The sequence below is a fragment of the Mesoplodon densirostris genome, chromosome 18 (genome assembly GCF_025265405.1).
Source record: "Mesoplodon densirostris isolate mMesDen1 chromosome 18, mMesDen1 primary haplotype, whole genome shotgun sequence".
Classification (NCBI taxonomy): domain Eukaryota; kingdom Metazoa; phylum Chordata; class Mammalia; order Artiodactyla; family Ziphiidae; genus Mesoplodon; species Mesoplodon densirostris.
Window position 1 is genome coordinate 16551114 of NC_082678.1, and position 16309 is coordinate 16567422.

The window sequence follows — 16309 nt, forward strand, 5'->3', positions numbered from 1 at the left end:
CATTTCTTAACTGTGGGTCTTGGAGAAGTTTAAAAGACACTTTCCTAGGGACTTTCCTGGTGGCGCAGTGGTTGGGAATCCGCCTGCCAATGCAGGGGACACGGGTTCGAGCCCTGGTCCAGGAAGATCCCACATGCCGTGGAGCAACTAAGCTACGAGCCACGAATACTGAGCCTACGTGACACAACTACTGAAGCCCGTGCACCTAGAGCCCGTGCTCCGCAACGAGAGAAGCCACCGCAACGAGAAGCCCACACACCGCAACCAAGAGTAGCCCCCGCTCGTCACAACTAGAGAAAGCCTGCGTGCAGCAATGAAGACCCAATGTAGCCAAAAATAAATATACAGTGGAGAAAAGACAGCCTCTTCAATAAGTGGTGCTGGGAAAACTGGACAGCTACATGTAAAAGAATGAAATTAGAACACTCCCTAACACCGTACACAAAAATAAACTCAAAATGGATTAAAGACCTAAATGTAAGGCCAGACACCATCAAACTCTTAGAGGAAAACATAGGCAGAACACTCCATGACATAAATCACAGCAAGATCCTTTTTGACCCACCTCCTAGAGAAATGGAAATAAAAACAAAAATAAACAAATGGGACCTAATGAAACTTAAAAGCTTTTGCACAGCAAAGGAAACCATAAACAAGATGAAAAGACAATCCTCAGAATGGGAGAAAATATTTGCAAATGAAGCAACTGACAAAGGATTAATCTCCAAAATGTACAAGCAACTCATGCAGCTAAATATCAAAAAAACAAACAACCCAATCCAAAAATGGGCAGAAGACCTAAATAGACATTTCTCCAAAGAAGATATACAGATTGCCAAAAAACACATGAAAGAATGCTCAACATCATTAATCATTAGAGAAATGCAAATTAAAACTACAATGAGATATCATCTCACACCAGTCAGAATGGCCATCATCAAAAAAATCTACAAACAAGAAATGCTGGAGAGGGTGTGGAGAAAAGGGAACCCTCATGCCCTGTTGGTGGGAATGTAAATTGATACAGCCACTATGGAGAACAGCATGGAGGGTCCTTAAAAAACTAAAAATAGAACTACCATACGACCCAGCAATCCCACTCCTGGGCATATACTCTGAGAAAACCATAATTCAGAAAGAGTCATGTACCAAAATGTTCATTGCGGCTCTATTTACAATAGCCAGGACATGGAAGCAACCTAAGTGTCCATCGACAGATGAATGGATAAAGAAGATGTGGCACATATATACAATGGAATATTACTCAGCCATAATAAAAAGGAATGAAACTGAGTTATTTGTAATGAGGTGGATGGACCTAGAGACTGTCATACAGAGTGAAGTAAGTCAGAAACAGAAAAACAAATACCGTATGCTAACACATATATATGGAATCTAAAAAAAAAAAAGAAAAGAAAGAAATGGTCAGAAGAACCTAGGGGCAAGACGGGAATAAAGACACAGACCTACTAGAGAATGGACTTGAGGATATGGGGATGGGGAAGGGTAAGCCTGGACAAAGTGAGAGAGTGGCATGGACATATATACACTACGAAACGTAAAATAGATAGCTAGTGGGAAGCAGCCACATAGCAGCAGGAGATCAGCTTGGTGCTTTGTGACCACCTAGAGGAGTGGGATAGGGAGGGTGGAAGGGAGAGAGATGCAAGAGGGAAGAGATATGGGGACATATGTATATGTATAACTGATTCACTTTGTTACAAAACAGAAACTAACACACCATTGTAAAGCAATTATACTCTAATAAAGATGTTTAAAAAAAGAAAAAGAAATAAAAATATATAAATTTATTTTTTTAAAAAGACACTTGATAGACAGGGGTGCGGAAAAGCTGGATAAAAAAGGAAGAATCAGCTTAGAACCTAATGTAACTAACCTGGGCTGAGACTTAATCGCGGTCTATTGTTTCTACCCTCTTCTATTGTCTTACATGATTTTTATGAAATATTTGCGGAGAGTCACTGTGCTCTGAACGCAGTAGATTCAGTTTCAGTGCCATGGTTGGCAAGTCGTGCACCCTGACTGCGCCTTCAAGCAGAACTGTTCCACTGTGCTGCCCAGTAGAAACATAATATGAGCCACAAATGCAGTGTTACTCTCCAGCAGCCCCTGTGAGCACAATTAAAATAATATATTTTATTTACCAACTTATCATTTCAATGTGTAATCAATACAAAAAAGTATTAAAGAGATATGTTACTTTTTTGGTACAAAACTGGTGTGTATTTTACACACACAGCCCATCTGAAACTGGGCTAATCACATTTCAAGTGCTTACTACCCACACTCGGCTTGTGGCCACCACATCATACGGAGCAGTTCTCACTTACTGAGGCGCCTGCGCGAAGGATGGAAGCATCCAGGTACTGCCCCTCCCATCTGGCAACATGGGGCCCTTTGCTGTGGCCCCCAAGGGAATGGGACCAACACTTGTGAGCCCCTCCTGAGCCCCAGGTGGGATGGGGCGCACTTCAGTGACTATGGGACTTCACCCTCACAGCAGCCAGTGCATGGGCGAGGGTGTCCCCATTTTATTGGTGGTGAACGTGGCCTGAATAGGTTCAGTAACTGTGCAAAGTGGCCTGAGTGCTGTGTGGTGGGTTGGATCTGGGATTGGATCCGGGCGTGCCTGATGCCAACGCCTGTTCTTCCATCGACCACTGGCTGCCCGCGCACTCAGAAGGGCTGTTGTAGGGCCTTCCTACCCTGAGCCCCTGCTTTTTAGAGGAGATGGAGTCTTGAGGAATGAGGAAGCGTTTTGTGGTGAGAACTGTGATGGGGAATTAAGTAACTTTGTTCTGATGATAAGAGCTCATTTAAAAATATGATTCAAAAAATGTTAAAGGGTATAAAGCAGAGAGACAAGTCCCCATAACCCCATCCTCAGAGTTAAACATTGTTTCAGTTTGGGGGTGTGTCCTTCTAGATTTTTTTTCTCTGTACATACTAGTCTCTCGCCTTCCCCCTCCAGAATGGCACAAAACTGTCGTTCACGTTGCTTCTCTGTTGCCTCCCCCTCCCCACTAGGGTCATGGACATTGCCCTGTGTCAGGGCTGGACCCAGTGAGGGAGCTGAGGCCTAGAGAGATGGATTAACCAGGGGCCTGAGCCCCCCACCCCTCAGGATGGAAATGACCAGGGCCTGGCCCACAGTCCTCCTCTTTCATTCGTAGCCAACCTCATCTCATCTCAGGCAGCCTTTTCTCTCTTGTTTTTTTGTGACAACTGTTCCTTTATCAGAGCTCTTCTCTGTGATCCACTATCCTTTCTGACCTTGGTAATCGTGTCGGAGAATGAGAGCCAGATCCGTCCCCAGCAGTCGTTCATTTCCGACACTGGCTTCTCACCTCTTCCGTGGTACCTTTGTCCTTTTGCGTCTCTGAATTGTATTTATTTTTGGCGAGGAAAAGCTTTCTTAGTAATCCTTCCCTCCTTCTTTGTAGTTCCCAGTGACCTGACTGCAGAGGAGCGCCAGGAGCTGGAGAACATTCGGCGGAGGAAGCAGGAGCTGCTGGCCGACATCCAGGTAGGAGCTGGGCAGCCACCTCGACCAGGTGTCTTCTCGTGACACCTTCTGCCTTGGTCTCACCACAGTTCTGATAAAGTGCAGGTATTGATAACCAGCTTTGCTTATTAACAAGTGAGAGTGGGATCTCAGAGAGGAGGAGCGCTCTGTAAGCTGCACCCAGCTGGCCGGCTGTCAGGCTAGAGTGACAGGTCTCCTGACTGCGACTAGAACCCAGGCTTCAGGTTATGTAGACCCACGTCCACGTCCTGGTGGCCACTTTCTGGCAGGGCGATTCTAGATAGAGAATTTTGCCTCTTTGGTCTTCAGTGTCTTTATCTGTAAAATAGGAATGAAAACACCTGTTGATAGGTTGCCATTAGTTGGATTATTTTAGCTCCTGGGGAAGCCAATTCTTTTAGAATTCTCTGCTCTGTAAAACATTTGAGAGCTCAGGGGCAGGGACGGGAGGGGGCACACCCTGTAACCCCAAGCTGCAAAGTGTATCGTCGGAAAGACCGGGCGTGCTCCAGTGTTGGTGTGAATATACTTTGCTGTGGCCCTAGTTCTTTGATTCCTCCTTCACTAGTAAGTGCTGGGAAAGCTTAGCAGTTCTTCACTCAAAGCCCCCTCCAGCGTGACAGTCGTCCACTCTGAGGGCCTGCTTAGATGGGGGAGGGGTGGAAGGCAGAGCTGGGATCAGCGTTCCCTTTGCCAGCCACTTGGCGGCACTGTTGGCCCAGCACCAGCACTGCTGGCCGGGCAGCCTGGGCGCTGGGGGGAGTGGTTTATCCTGGGAATCTTCTGTTCAGGGAGCTGCAGATGTGCTCCAACAGACTGTGTTAAGGCCGCTGTTTTCAGTGGAAAACTACATATTGTACATAGTGTGTATGATTATAAATTTCTGTCCTAGACTAAACTCCTTGTGGTCAGGAGGTATCTTTTTCACCTTTGTATTCCCTAGAATGTTTACTATCTGGTAGGAACCCAAGAAATATTTGTTGAATAGATGAATTTTCCAAAAATTTTTAGATTTTGGGGGGGCGTCATCTTATTTAATTTCATTTTGCTTTTTTTTTTTTTTTTTTGCGGTACGCGGGCCTCTCACCGCTGTGGCCCCTCCCGCTGCGGAGCACAGGCTCCGGACGCGCAGGCCCAGCGGCCATGGCTCACGGGCTCAGCCGCTCCGCAGCATGCGGGACCCTCCCGGACCGGGGCACGAACCCGCGTCCCCGGCATCGGCAGGCGGACTCCCAACCACTGCGCCACCAGGGAAGCCCCTCATTTTGCTTTATTTTAGTTTTTGGTTGGAGGGAGTTGTGTGAGGTTTTAGAGATTTTAATTTGATCTGTATCTTCCTCCTGGTAATTCTGGGCTGTGTATTTTGCAGAGGCTGAAGGATGAGATAGCAGAAGTAGCTAATGAAATTGAAAACCTGGGGTCCACAGAAGAGAGGTGAGTCTGTCGTCTTCCAGGTGGTTTTGTGGTCGTAGCATCGCCAAGTGCCAGCCTGCAATTGTACACACGTGGTGTATTTAAGAAGAAAGTGTGTTTTCTGCCCTCTTTGCCTAGCAAGCACGTACGTAACCATACTTTTTGCCTTCAGCGCAGGCACTTCTAAATGTGAGGGCTTTTGACATTGTTGGAAAGGCTGAACTGGAGAACTTGGCAGGTCCCCCAAAGCCTTAAATTGCCCTTAAACTGTCGTGTGAACCATTTCTTCCCTTCTCTTGTCCACTGTGTACCTATTCTAGAGTTTCTGTTTTTCCTTTTTGGGTAAAGGAAAAGCTTAATGGATGGTGCCAATGCAGTTCCAGAAGGCTGGAGGCCCAGTTGTGTCCGGGTGTCATCATAAGCTTGCTGGTGCCTCCCTAAGACTTAAGAGAATGTAGAAATGAGATTATAGCACGAAGTGACAAGGGGTGTCTGCAGGTTATTTTCTTCTTTTAACTACATGAAATCTTAGTTGCTTTGAGAATTTAATTTTGAATGGGGTTCCCAGACCATTTTTTAACTGCTTAATGTCGTAAATGGGCTATTTCTAATTCACTACATGTCTATATTTTTCTAAGCCTGAGTCTCCCTGTCTGGCTTCATGAGACTGTTTGATTTTGTTATTTTAAACTTGTGTGGGCAGGGCCATCAGGGATTAGTGAAGCTGCATGTCTTGCAGAAATCGGCCAGCTCATCACATCCAGTCACAGCATTGTCAGTTCTGAATTACAGCTTTCTTACTTGCCATCAAAAAAAAAAAAATTGTAGCTTAAAAGAAATGGACAACTAGGAGTTCATCAGAATTTACAATTTCTGCTCTTATAAAATATACTCTTAAAAGAAATGAATAGGCAAACCACAGATGAGGAGAAAATACTTGCAATACCCGAATTTGAAAAAGGACCTGTATCCAGAATATCTATAGAAAGAACACATAAAACTTACTAATAAAAAAACAGCTTAGGGACTTCCCTGGTCGTCCAGTGGTTAAGCCTCTGCGCTCCCAATGCAGGGGGCTCCAGTTTGATCCCTGGTCAGGGAACTAGATCCCGCATGCTGCAACTGAAAACCCCGCGTGCCGCAACTAAAAAAGATCCCGCACGCTGCAACAAAGACCCCGCACGCGGCAACGAAGATCCTGCGTGCCGCAACTAAGACCCAGCGCAGCCAAACAAACAAATAAATAAATAAATCAGCTTAACTAAAAAATGGGCAAAAAACTTGAACACTTTTATATGTATAATAGACACATGAAAAATGCTCAGGGGCCTCCCTGGTGGCGCAAGTGGTTGAGAGTCCGCCTGCCGATGCAGGGGATACGGGTTCGTGCCCCGGTCTGGGAGGATCCCATATGCCGCGGAGCGGCTGGGCCCGTAAGCCATGGCCGCTGAGCCTGCGCGTCCGGAGCCTGCGCGTCCGGAGCCTGTGCTCCGCAACGGGGGAGGCCACAACAGTGAGAGGCCCGCATACCGCAAAAAAAAAAAAAATAAAATAAAATAAATAATAAATAAAATAACCAAGAACTGGAATTAGCTTTAAATGTCTACCAGCAGATGAATGGACGAACAGATTGAGGCAATAACCTATTAACTTACGTAGCATACACTTATGGGGTTTTGAAAATGCTCTAAAACTGGATTATAGTGATAGTTGCACAACTCAGTAAACTTACTAAACATCATTCAGATGTACACTCAAAATGGGTATGTTATATGATATGTAAACTATACCTCAATAAAGTTTTAAAAAATCATGTTACAAAAAGAAACCCACTACAGTAGAAGGAACAAATGAGCCTGGGGCCAGGGTCAGGATTTCAGTGTCCTTCCATAGTTGGACCTAAGTGTGCCTGTGCTTTTCTGGATAAATCTCAGAAATCCCTGCAAATCAGTGGATGCGTGTGGGGGTCATATCAGTCTTTCAGAAATTCTCGAATACCTGGAGTACTGAAATGGCTGTGGTGGTTGTTTTACAGGAAAAACATGCAGAGGAACAAACAGGTAGCCATGGGCAGGAAAAAATTCAACATGGATCCTAAAAAAGTAAGTGGAAAGGCAGCAGCCAGAGCCCATAGTCTGTAAGGTGGCGGTTTCCACGGTGTCAGCTGGAACCCAGGGGCACTAAGACAGCTTACCTGCCTGTTTGTAGAGTGCAGCTCATGTTGAGAGCCCTGCTTCCTGCAGAACTTGGAATTACTTAGTAGATACTTCCTCTGTGTCCAGAGCACCCATACCCGTTCTTCCTGCACCCTTGTCTCCTTTCTGAACCTTCCTGGGGTCTAAGGCACCATTGGCATCTTTGCTGTCTTTCCAGGGGATCCAATTCTTAATAGAGAATGATCTGCTGAAGAACACTTGTGAAGACATTGCCCAGTTCTTGTATAAAGGTGAAGGGCTCAACAAAACAGCCATCGGTGACTACCTGGGGGAGAGGTAAGGCCTCCGGAGACACCTGTGGTAGGTTGGTCAGCAGTTAGTTACCTAGAGAAACAAACTCCATGATGCTCCGAGCTTTGTCCCGAGGGGTGCTGGGGAACAGCAGCTGGCGTGCTTGGGGGCGGAAGGACTCCTCCTGTGTTCAGCTAGCAGACAGAGAGCTGCAGGTAGATGGCTGTCTCCCCGCCCCGGCCACGGAGCCACAGCGCTCAGCGTGGGCGGCGGCCTGGTCGGGGGTCGGGATGACCTTGGATTCTCAGCATCAGTGTCTGACTTCTGCTCTCCCCCCCAACCACCGCCCCGTATCTTTTGTTTCTCTTGCTAGAGATGAGTTTAACATCCAGGTTCTTCATGCGTTTGTGGAGCTACATGAGTTCACCGATCTCAACCTCGTCCAGGCCTTACGGTGAGTGTGTTCACAGCGAGCAGGTTGTGGAGCGGGAGGCGGGTCTTTGGTTATGCGTCTGCCCTGTGTGGCATTTTAATGAAATTTACCTTTGGCAGTTATTTGAGTATCTAGAAGCATCTTAAAAGGAAAGTAGTTTATTGGCCTATGATTGAAATGATTGGATGGTTAAAGGGAATTAAATTGAAAGCAAATTTTGCAAAACTGTTCCTCAGGTCTTTCATTTAACATTTTGGAAATTGATGAATATTTACACTTTGAATCTTTCCCAATTTCGCTTTAGAAAACCCTTTAATTTCCTGCCCTAGAATAGGAAGTAGATAGTGTGCCCTTCATTTTAGAAGGAAAAAACTCAACATTAATTTTTTTGCTAAATCTATTACCTGTGTCTTTTGAGAAATTGTCATTTGGTATTTTCACTGCCATTAGTGTAAATAATATCATCTTTTGTGTTGTCATTTAGATTGATGAAAATAATCCAGAATTAAATCTGTGGACCACAGGTCTTTCTTTGACTTAAAGGGATCAGTCATGAATGCTTTGATAGAAAATCGCTTTTCCTGCTATATCATCTTTTTTTCTGGAAATTGAAGTGCTTTTAAAATGAGCATGATCTATATTTCAGTCTTGTGTATCAGTATGAGGAGGAGAACCATTCTTTTGAATGGGAAAATCTTAATTGTTTTCTAAATACATTCTCTCCGATCGAGAGAATGGTGATGTGGAGTAGTTAGTCTGCATCTGTTCAGAGTTACTTGACAGAAGGCTGAAGTCCCCCACGTCTCCCTTTGCGGCAGAAATCATTCACGGAGAAACAAATGATCTCCCCAAGTCCCATAACTCACCCTGTCTTCACCGCCTAGGCAGTTCCTGTGGAGCTTCCGGCTGCCGGGAGAGGCCCAGAAGATTGACCGGATGATGGAGGCGTTTGCCCAGCGCTACTGTCAGTGCAACCACGGGGTGTTCCAGTCCACAGGTGAGCGGGGTGGGGGGGCCTCCTCTCCTGCGGTCGGCAGTGCCTGCCAGGTTCTCTTCTAGGTACTAGGTCATTTCTAAAACAAAAGGGCTTAGGTTCTTGCCTAAGAACATTGCTTTAAATGGTATTTATAATAGTAAAAGGTTGAAAACTATCCAAATTCTAACAATAAGGTAGTAAGAATGTAAGTTAGGGTACCTCTGAATTACGAAGTATGCAACTATTAAAAATCATGTTTTTAAAAAGAGGCTTTATTGACATGGAAAAATGCTAATAAGATTAGCCAAAAAGCAGACTTCAAAACTATGTATCTCTTTTCATTCTGATTGTGTTACCGTCTGTATCTGTGAGATACATTTGTGATACCTTACACATAGGCACATTTATGTAAGAAAGCAAAATAAGTTATTACTAGGTGGTGAGATTATAGGTAGTTTATATCTTCTTTTTTATACGTTGTACTTTTCTGGTTTTCTATGGTGTATGTGTTCTTCTTTTACAATCTGAAGAAATAAACGTCTTTAAGTCTTGAATGCTTTATGTTCTTTCCCGTGCCTTGCTCTTTTCAGTGAGCAGTATATAACCTTTCAGTTAGAGCATACCCAGGCGCGTGGATTTGGCCATTCTTTTGAGAGCACTGCTTTTTTTTTTTTTTTTTTTTTTGCGGTACGTGGGCCTCTCACTGTTGTGGCCTCTCCCGTTGCGGAGTACAGGCTCCGGACGCGCAGGCTCAGCGGCCATGGCTCATGGGCCCAGCCGCTCCGCAGCATGTGGGATCTTCCTGGACCGGGGCACGAACCCGTGTCCCCTGCATTGGCTGGCGGACTCTCAACCACTGCACCACCAGGGAAGCCCTGAGAGCACTGCTTTTTATTCTCTGTCTCATCCGGAGTTTCATGTTCTTTCGGGTGGGATGTTTCCGATCAGATTTTGCTTTTCTCTTTTAGACACTTGTTATGTCCTCTCATTTGCCATCATCATGTTGAACACCAGCCTGCATAACCCCAATGTCAAAGACAAGCCCACCGTGGAGAGGTTCATCGCCATGAATCGAGGCATCAACGACGGGGGAGACCTGCCCGAGGAGCTGCTCCGGGTGAGTTTGGCTCTGATTCAAGACTGTGGTCCTGGGCAGCGCTGGTAGAGGGGATGGGAGGGACATGGGATCATCCAGTGTCTACTCGGACCATACACATAATTATGTGAATTTCATTAAGAAATTGGTAGTGAGGCCCAGTGAGGAGTCAGTGGGGGAAAGTGGTTTATAAATCTGAAACTAAAGGCTCGAATGGAAGTCGGGCTGATCTCTTTTCTTTCTTAATTGTCCATTAGGCGTCTTATTTCCCTTGTCTCTGTGAGCCCCTAAGGGGAGAGGTGTTCTCCATGCCACCAGTGTGTGGCACACAGTGACACTTATTAAATGAATGGTGGGAAAGGGCGGGAGGAGAGGTATTTCTAGGATCAGAGACATGCAGTGTCATCTTTTATCCCAGAATCTGTATGAGAGCATAAAAAACGAACCCTTTAAAATCCCAGAAGATGATGGGAATGACCTTACTCACACTTTCTTCAACCCAGACCGAGAAGGCTGGCTATTGAAGCTCGGTAAGTGATGCCCTCTGGGTTTGGGCTCCTAACGCAGAAACTTAGAAAGAAAGGACGTGTGTGCGCACGCTCGCCCACCCGCGCCTGCACTGTGGGGAAAAGGGGGTTGGTGCAGGAGGCTCTAAGGAGAGACTTTGGTATGAATTCGTACTGTTCTAACAAGATCGCCTCCAGAAAGGAAGTGAATGCAAGGCTAGTGCCCCATGGGACGCACAGAGACTCCTGGGGATAGGCTTGCCCGCATAAATATTGCCTACATGTGTTTGCGCTCCACATTTTCTCTCTGGGGCAGTTCTTGGAGGACCTGGTCCTTTTCCCTTCCCGGACCCCCGGACCACTGGGAGGGCGGCCAGCTGTGCCCTTCTCTCTACTTCCCATCACGAGTTTGTATCCGGTGCTCCCGCCTCCCCCACCCCGGTGCATCATCACTTCCTTCTGCATCTGGCTCCCCATAGGCAGCGTGCATGGCAAACCCAAGGCCCTGGCTGCAGCGCAATCCACGGCACTCTTACTCATTCTTGGGCGCTGGTTTTTTTTTCCCCCCTCCTTTCCAATACAAATCAGCCACATTAATGATTTTGTTCATTCAGAAAAATTAAAAATTATTCCTCTTCCCTCTGCCAAAAGTGAGCTTGTATTGCTGAGATTTGTGGTCATGCCTTGCCATGAAGGTGACAAAGTAACCAAATGGAAGGTTTTTATGCACATTCATATGCACATGTGATTATTTCATTAACCGTTTCAGAATGCAGAGAGAGCCCCCGGACGTAACGATGTTAATTTTTTGGCCACTGAGAGAGTACTTTCCTCTGTTTTCTTCTGCCTTGGCCTTTTGATGTGTGGGTTCCTGCATTATCAGGAGGTGTCATTAGAATGATCCTCCTCTACCATTTCAGCTCCTGGTCCCAGTGAGGTTAGAAGTCCTTACACTCTATGCCATTATTGACACATCTGGGAAGCACTGAAATGAGATCTTCAATTTCTGACTAGTTCAGATGGCAGTAGGATTTGTATTCCCTTTTAAAAGCATATCCTAAGTCCTCGTGTTTATACATAACGACTTAGTTCATAAATTCTCCTTAAGCACCACCTCACTGGTCGGAGTTTTAAATGTCTCTTGAATTTGTCAACATTTCATGTATCTTTAAGCCAGTAGAATCTTCGAAGTTAAGGCTCTAAAATTACTCACCCCAGAGGTGGCCACTCTGCTCTGCATCTTTATTGCCAAGTGGCTAGAGTTAAAAGGAAACCTGCTGGAAAATTTAAAAGTGCATCCAGGTTTGGATTTGCTTCCCCCTCCAGTGAAATTTGTTTAAATGCTAATACTAAGTGTTAGCTTTGACAGCCCAGATAGTAAAATTAGAACAGTACGAAGATTATCTTGGTTCTTACACCAGGATGACATGTAAATTCATGAGGCATCCCATATTTTTTAAAAAGAAAAAAATTTAACTAAATGTGAGACTCGTTTTTAGGTCATTGCATTACTTTTTCCAGACCTCCACCAAACCCTCCTAAACTCTTCACATTGTGTTTTCATTGTAGCACACTTCAAATCACCCCTTCGTATGTGTGTGCCACAGAAGGCAGGCCTTCCAGCCGTCTGCAATTGTGTGTATATGTCTGTGTATGCATATAACCATAAGATTGTGTATTCTTGTGTATACACGTATGTACATATGTATTCACAGGCTTGTGTGTGAGCATTTTTACACACACTTTAAAAAGAGGTAGCCATCCGAAGAGAGACATTTAATTTTCCCAAAGTAATCTTCACCGTCTTTGCTCTGGATTCAGGATACACTAATAAACGTCAGCTTGGTGAGAGCTGATTTGTGGCATCTTGGAGGCCAGGATTTTGGTGGTGCCTCAGATCTTGTCTTTACCAGATGGGATGTGGCAGATGAGGCCAGCCCCTCATTCACACGCCGGACAGTGGCATTTGCCCTGTTACTGTCTTTACGTCCCGTCCCCACAGGGCAGACATGAATGACTAATACAGTGCACCTTAAGGTTAAGGAGTCGGGTTTAATTTCTTTGTTTTAATTTTCTTTTCTCCCTCATTTGTATGTTTCCATGATTTTGGCTCTCCTTTTCCTTGCCCCAAACTCCAGGAGGTATGTAATCCCCTCAACCTGCTCGCTCGCTCTGCGCAGGCCACTGTAATCGCTGCAGCGTTTTCTTATTTTGTTATTTTTGATTATTTTGTTTTAAATCGCTGGTGGTAGTGTTAATGCTGCTTCTAACTTACCGTACAGTCCCTAGGGAACTGGTCAGGATTGGGGGTGCGGAGTGATTTTCATGCTTCCCTTGGAGGGGTAGTGCATAGTGCATCCAACAGCTGGGCACCCAGATGTGGGACAATTTGGACTTTCCTGAGTGCAGCAGTGCAAGAAAACACACTAAGAGTGGATTTGTAAACGCAGACAAAGTATTCACTGAACTGTCTCTCGGAATTATTGGCCAGGCGTATGCTATATTACTGACTCAAATTGACACTCAGGAACTTCAGAGATTTCTGAAGTGGAGGAGAGGAGGAGGAGGAGGTTGTGATTCCCGCAGCCATGTGCTTACGCACATGTGCCGTGACCAGAGAAGCAAAGTAGGAAAAGAAGTAAATTAGACAACATAGGACATTTGCCTTTGCGTGAAAAAGGGAAATGGTGTTTCTGAAACTCAGAATGAGGCCAGGTAAAGTTAAAAAAGATAAAACCTCCCAATCCCTTCTAGAAGTCCTTCTGTTTAATCTCCTGTGTTTTAGGGGAGGGCATTACAACCTCGGCTCTGTTTTTTATGTTTTGTTTTGTTTTTCTCCCTCCTCTTTTTCAATGAGTCATCGTTCAAACCCCCAAATTGGCCTCGTAGTTATGTCGTTGGTATCTGCTCCCCACTTGCTGATTCAGGGAAGCATGTTTTCTAGATGAGGAAGTCCTCAGGTGTCTGCTTCAGCCTCACTTGAGCAGAGCCTCAAGGGAAAGAACGGCCTCAACAATGACATTTATGAAACGTTTCCGGGCCTTGTCAGGTGGTTCCCACCTAGCTCCGGGGGAGCCAGCGTCTGGCCTTTACATCTACGGGGTAGAGGCCCGCAGGCTGGGAGGTGGTCCTGTGAGTTCCTCAGGGACTGTCCTAGGTGCGCGCATCGGTCTGTCTGCTTGTTTCATGTCTGTTTCCCTTTCAACATGAAATGTGTCCCTGGGACCGTGTGATGCTTCATGGTAGGGGTCTCGCTAATGCAGCAGGTTGTCGGGAAATGAAATAGCCAAGCTTTCATCACCAGGGAGAGGATTTGTCCGGCTTTGCTTTTTGTCCTAGATTTCCTCCCATCTTCTTCCTTGTGACATCTGACCCCTCTTCCACGACCTCCTGAGCCCCAAGTGCCCCCGGGGTGGTCCTGTGAGGGGAGCGCATGGCAGTGGGCATGGGTTGAGGTGTCCTGTGTGCTGAGCCCCGTGTGGGGGTGAAGGCCCAAGAGGCAGGAGAGCTGCTTCCTCGGGTTCTGAAACGGGGAAGGGGGTTTCCTTTTTATAACAAGTCGGCTCCAGTTCTAAGTATATTCCTTGTGTTCTTTCTCCTCCTGATTTATTTCGGTTCTGCCCAGCCTTTCCCATTTCCTCACGCATGTCGTATTTCCATCCATGGTTTTCTTGATTCATGCCCTAGGGCCATAGGGGCCAGAGGCACGTGCTCACAGAAGCCGACAGTTGCTGTGGGCAGAGAGTTGAGTCGGTCTTCGCTTGACAGCGGCAGGGGTGCGGGTGGGGGCATAGCGCGTGCTGACTCAGGACCAAACTGCTTCCGTGAGGTGGTGCCATTGAGACCATTGAGAACCTCAGCAATTCATGATCAGCCGCTTAACCTCTCAGGGTTCGGGCATCCAAGCAGAGCCATGCAAGGGGCCCGAAAGTCCAGTTGTCCTTAAAATTGCTACCAGGACCAACGCTGGACACTTCATTTCCATGACAGGATTTGCGTTGCTCCAGCAGTCGGATCCTTTGAGGAAACCTGGCATGATCTCACAGCCACGTCCTGGCAGCTGGAGATACTCCCTCTAAACCCTGTGCTCAGCTGTTTGTGGTGAGGGGCAAGCAAGGAAGCGTGACTGGGGTCACTAAATCTACACCCCGTGGTCCTTGTTCTTTATGAGGATTGGAGAAGTGATGTTCTCTGTAGGTTAAGTCAGCAAAAGAGCGTATCCTGTCCAGGGCAGTAAGAAGTGTTTATGAAATGCTGTGTGTATCTCACCACATGAAGGCCTTTCATATGGTTCATGTTCAGGAAGCTTTCCCTGGACCCGGTGTAAGTCGAGGAGAAGAAAGGCTTTGCTCACGGTCAGATTGAGAGCAGGATGTGCCTTCACTCACCGAGGCCATAGTGAAGTTTCCCTTCCTTTGTGTCATCTTGGGATAACTTCATGACCCTGGCGTTTCTTCTTATTGAGAAATATTGAGAAGGACTAAGGGAACCTTCAACAGCTCACAGCCACCCGTGAGAGCTCACTTCGCCTGTGGCCTCCTCCTCCAGTTATTTTTGTTTCAAGATGCTGGTGAGAAGTCCAGAATTGAATAGGGACCTCTGCTTACCAGTGGATTCTTCCCTGATCCAGGGATACTGCTTTGTCCCACCCAGGACTCTGGGGGAATTTAGGACACTGGCCCAGAAACCTAAAAAGCCAGCGTAGAAACGCACTACAGTCAGGAAGGTGGAGTAGAAGGTGAAACCGAAGGAACTTGGGTTCCATGTTCCAGGAAAACTGGATTTGATTGTGAGGGGATTAAAATGTCTTACTTCCTGGTTCCTCCTCCTGTCCTGTTCTGATAAAGCCCTGGGCTGGTGGACCAGCAGTGTAGCATAGCCAGGGGGCTGACCCTCTCCCCTCCTCTTGTGTTCCCCCATTTCCACTGCATCCATAGGCTTCTGCTGACGCTTCTCTGGTCCATCACTGTCCCAGCTCCCTCCCCAGCCCGTGCTCTCATCTGCTGTCCTGATGTCATCTCCAGGGGGCCACCCAACTTGCTTGCTCTGCTTGTACCCACAGACTTTCACGCTGTGAAAGGTGCTTCTGTTTTGGCTCTGTGTCTCGTCACTGATGTAAATCTGCCATGGTCTCAGTGTCTTCCTGGCGCCCTGCCCCCGCATCCTCATCCTGCACCCTCTCTGGGGGCAGAGCTTCGAGCCCCCCCAGAGCCTGTGCTGGCTGGTTGATTCCTATCCAACACACATCTCTCTTTGCTCTGCAGGTGGCAGGGTAAAGACTTGGAAAAGACGCTGGTTCATTCTGACTGACAACTGCCTTTACTACTTTGAATACACGACGGTGAGCGCCTGCTGGTCAGCTGGGACGGGGGTGGACCAGGCCTTGTGTTTAAACAGCTCTAATGAGACAGGGTTGGAGGACTCAGGGGGTAACAGTCAGATTTGTCCTGCTGCATCTTTGGGGCAGGAGGAGAGTTTATGTGAAGTGGAAGGGCTAAGACGAATCTCAAGAGGGGGGCCCGGGTGTGGTGTGGGGTAGACTCTGGCCACAGGAACCGTAGCTCAGAGCTGACATCCACTTCTCCATTGGGACACCATGCGCCCAGCCAGGAGACAGTGGCAGACAACATCATACACGGCATTAGAAATGTGTTGTAGAGCCTGTTGTAGAGCTGAGCTAGAAAGAATGAACTTGGACCCATGGCCAAGAGAGAGTTTGTGGCCCCATAGAAAGGGAAACGAAGGTAATTGTGATTCTATGGTAGCAGAAAGACTGAAGCACTTGATTTAGAAGACACAGCCAAGGGGCAAAACATGTAATAGAGGAAAAGAAAGTGAAACGAAATGGGAGATTACCTGGAGTTTTAAGAAATTGACGTTTACTTAAACTG

General features: G+C 46.6%; 1 protein-coding gene and 1 non-coding gene across 3 annotated transcripts in view; both read left to right on the forward strand.

Annotated features, from left to right (window-relative positions):
* CYTH1 (cytohesin 1) overlaps positions 1-16309 on the forward strand; it is an 80930-nt gene that overhangs the window by 54988 nt on the left and 9633 nt on the right. The window contains exons 2-10 of one of the 2 annotated variants that reach the window (XM_060081305.1): positions 3465-3547; positions 4917-4981; positions 6996-7062; positions 7334-7452; positions 7781-7861; positions 8725-8837; positions 9785-9933; positions 10331-10443; positions 15681-15759. In XM_060081305.1, the coding sequence (XP_059937288.1) occupies positions 3465-3547; positions 4917-4981; positions 6996-7062; positions 7334-7452; positions 7781-7861; positions 8725-8837; positions 9785-9933; positions 10331-10443; positions 15681-15759 (869 nt within the window). The remainder of the gene's footprint in view (positions 1-3464; positions 3548-4916; positions 4982-6995; positions 7063-7333; positions 7453-7780; positions 7862-8724; positions 8838-9784; positions 9934-10330; positions 10444-15680; positions 15760-16309) is intronic. The other variant, XM_060081304.1, reaches the window with a different exon arrangement.
* Positions 11772-11875, forward strand: LOC132479429 (U6 spliceosomal RNA). The gene has a single exon (XR_009530544.1). It is a non-coding gene; the product is annotated as a U6 spliceosomal RNA (small nuclear RNA).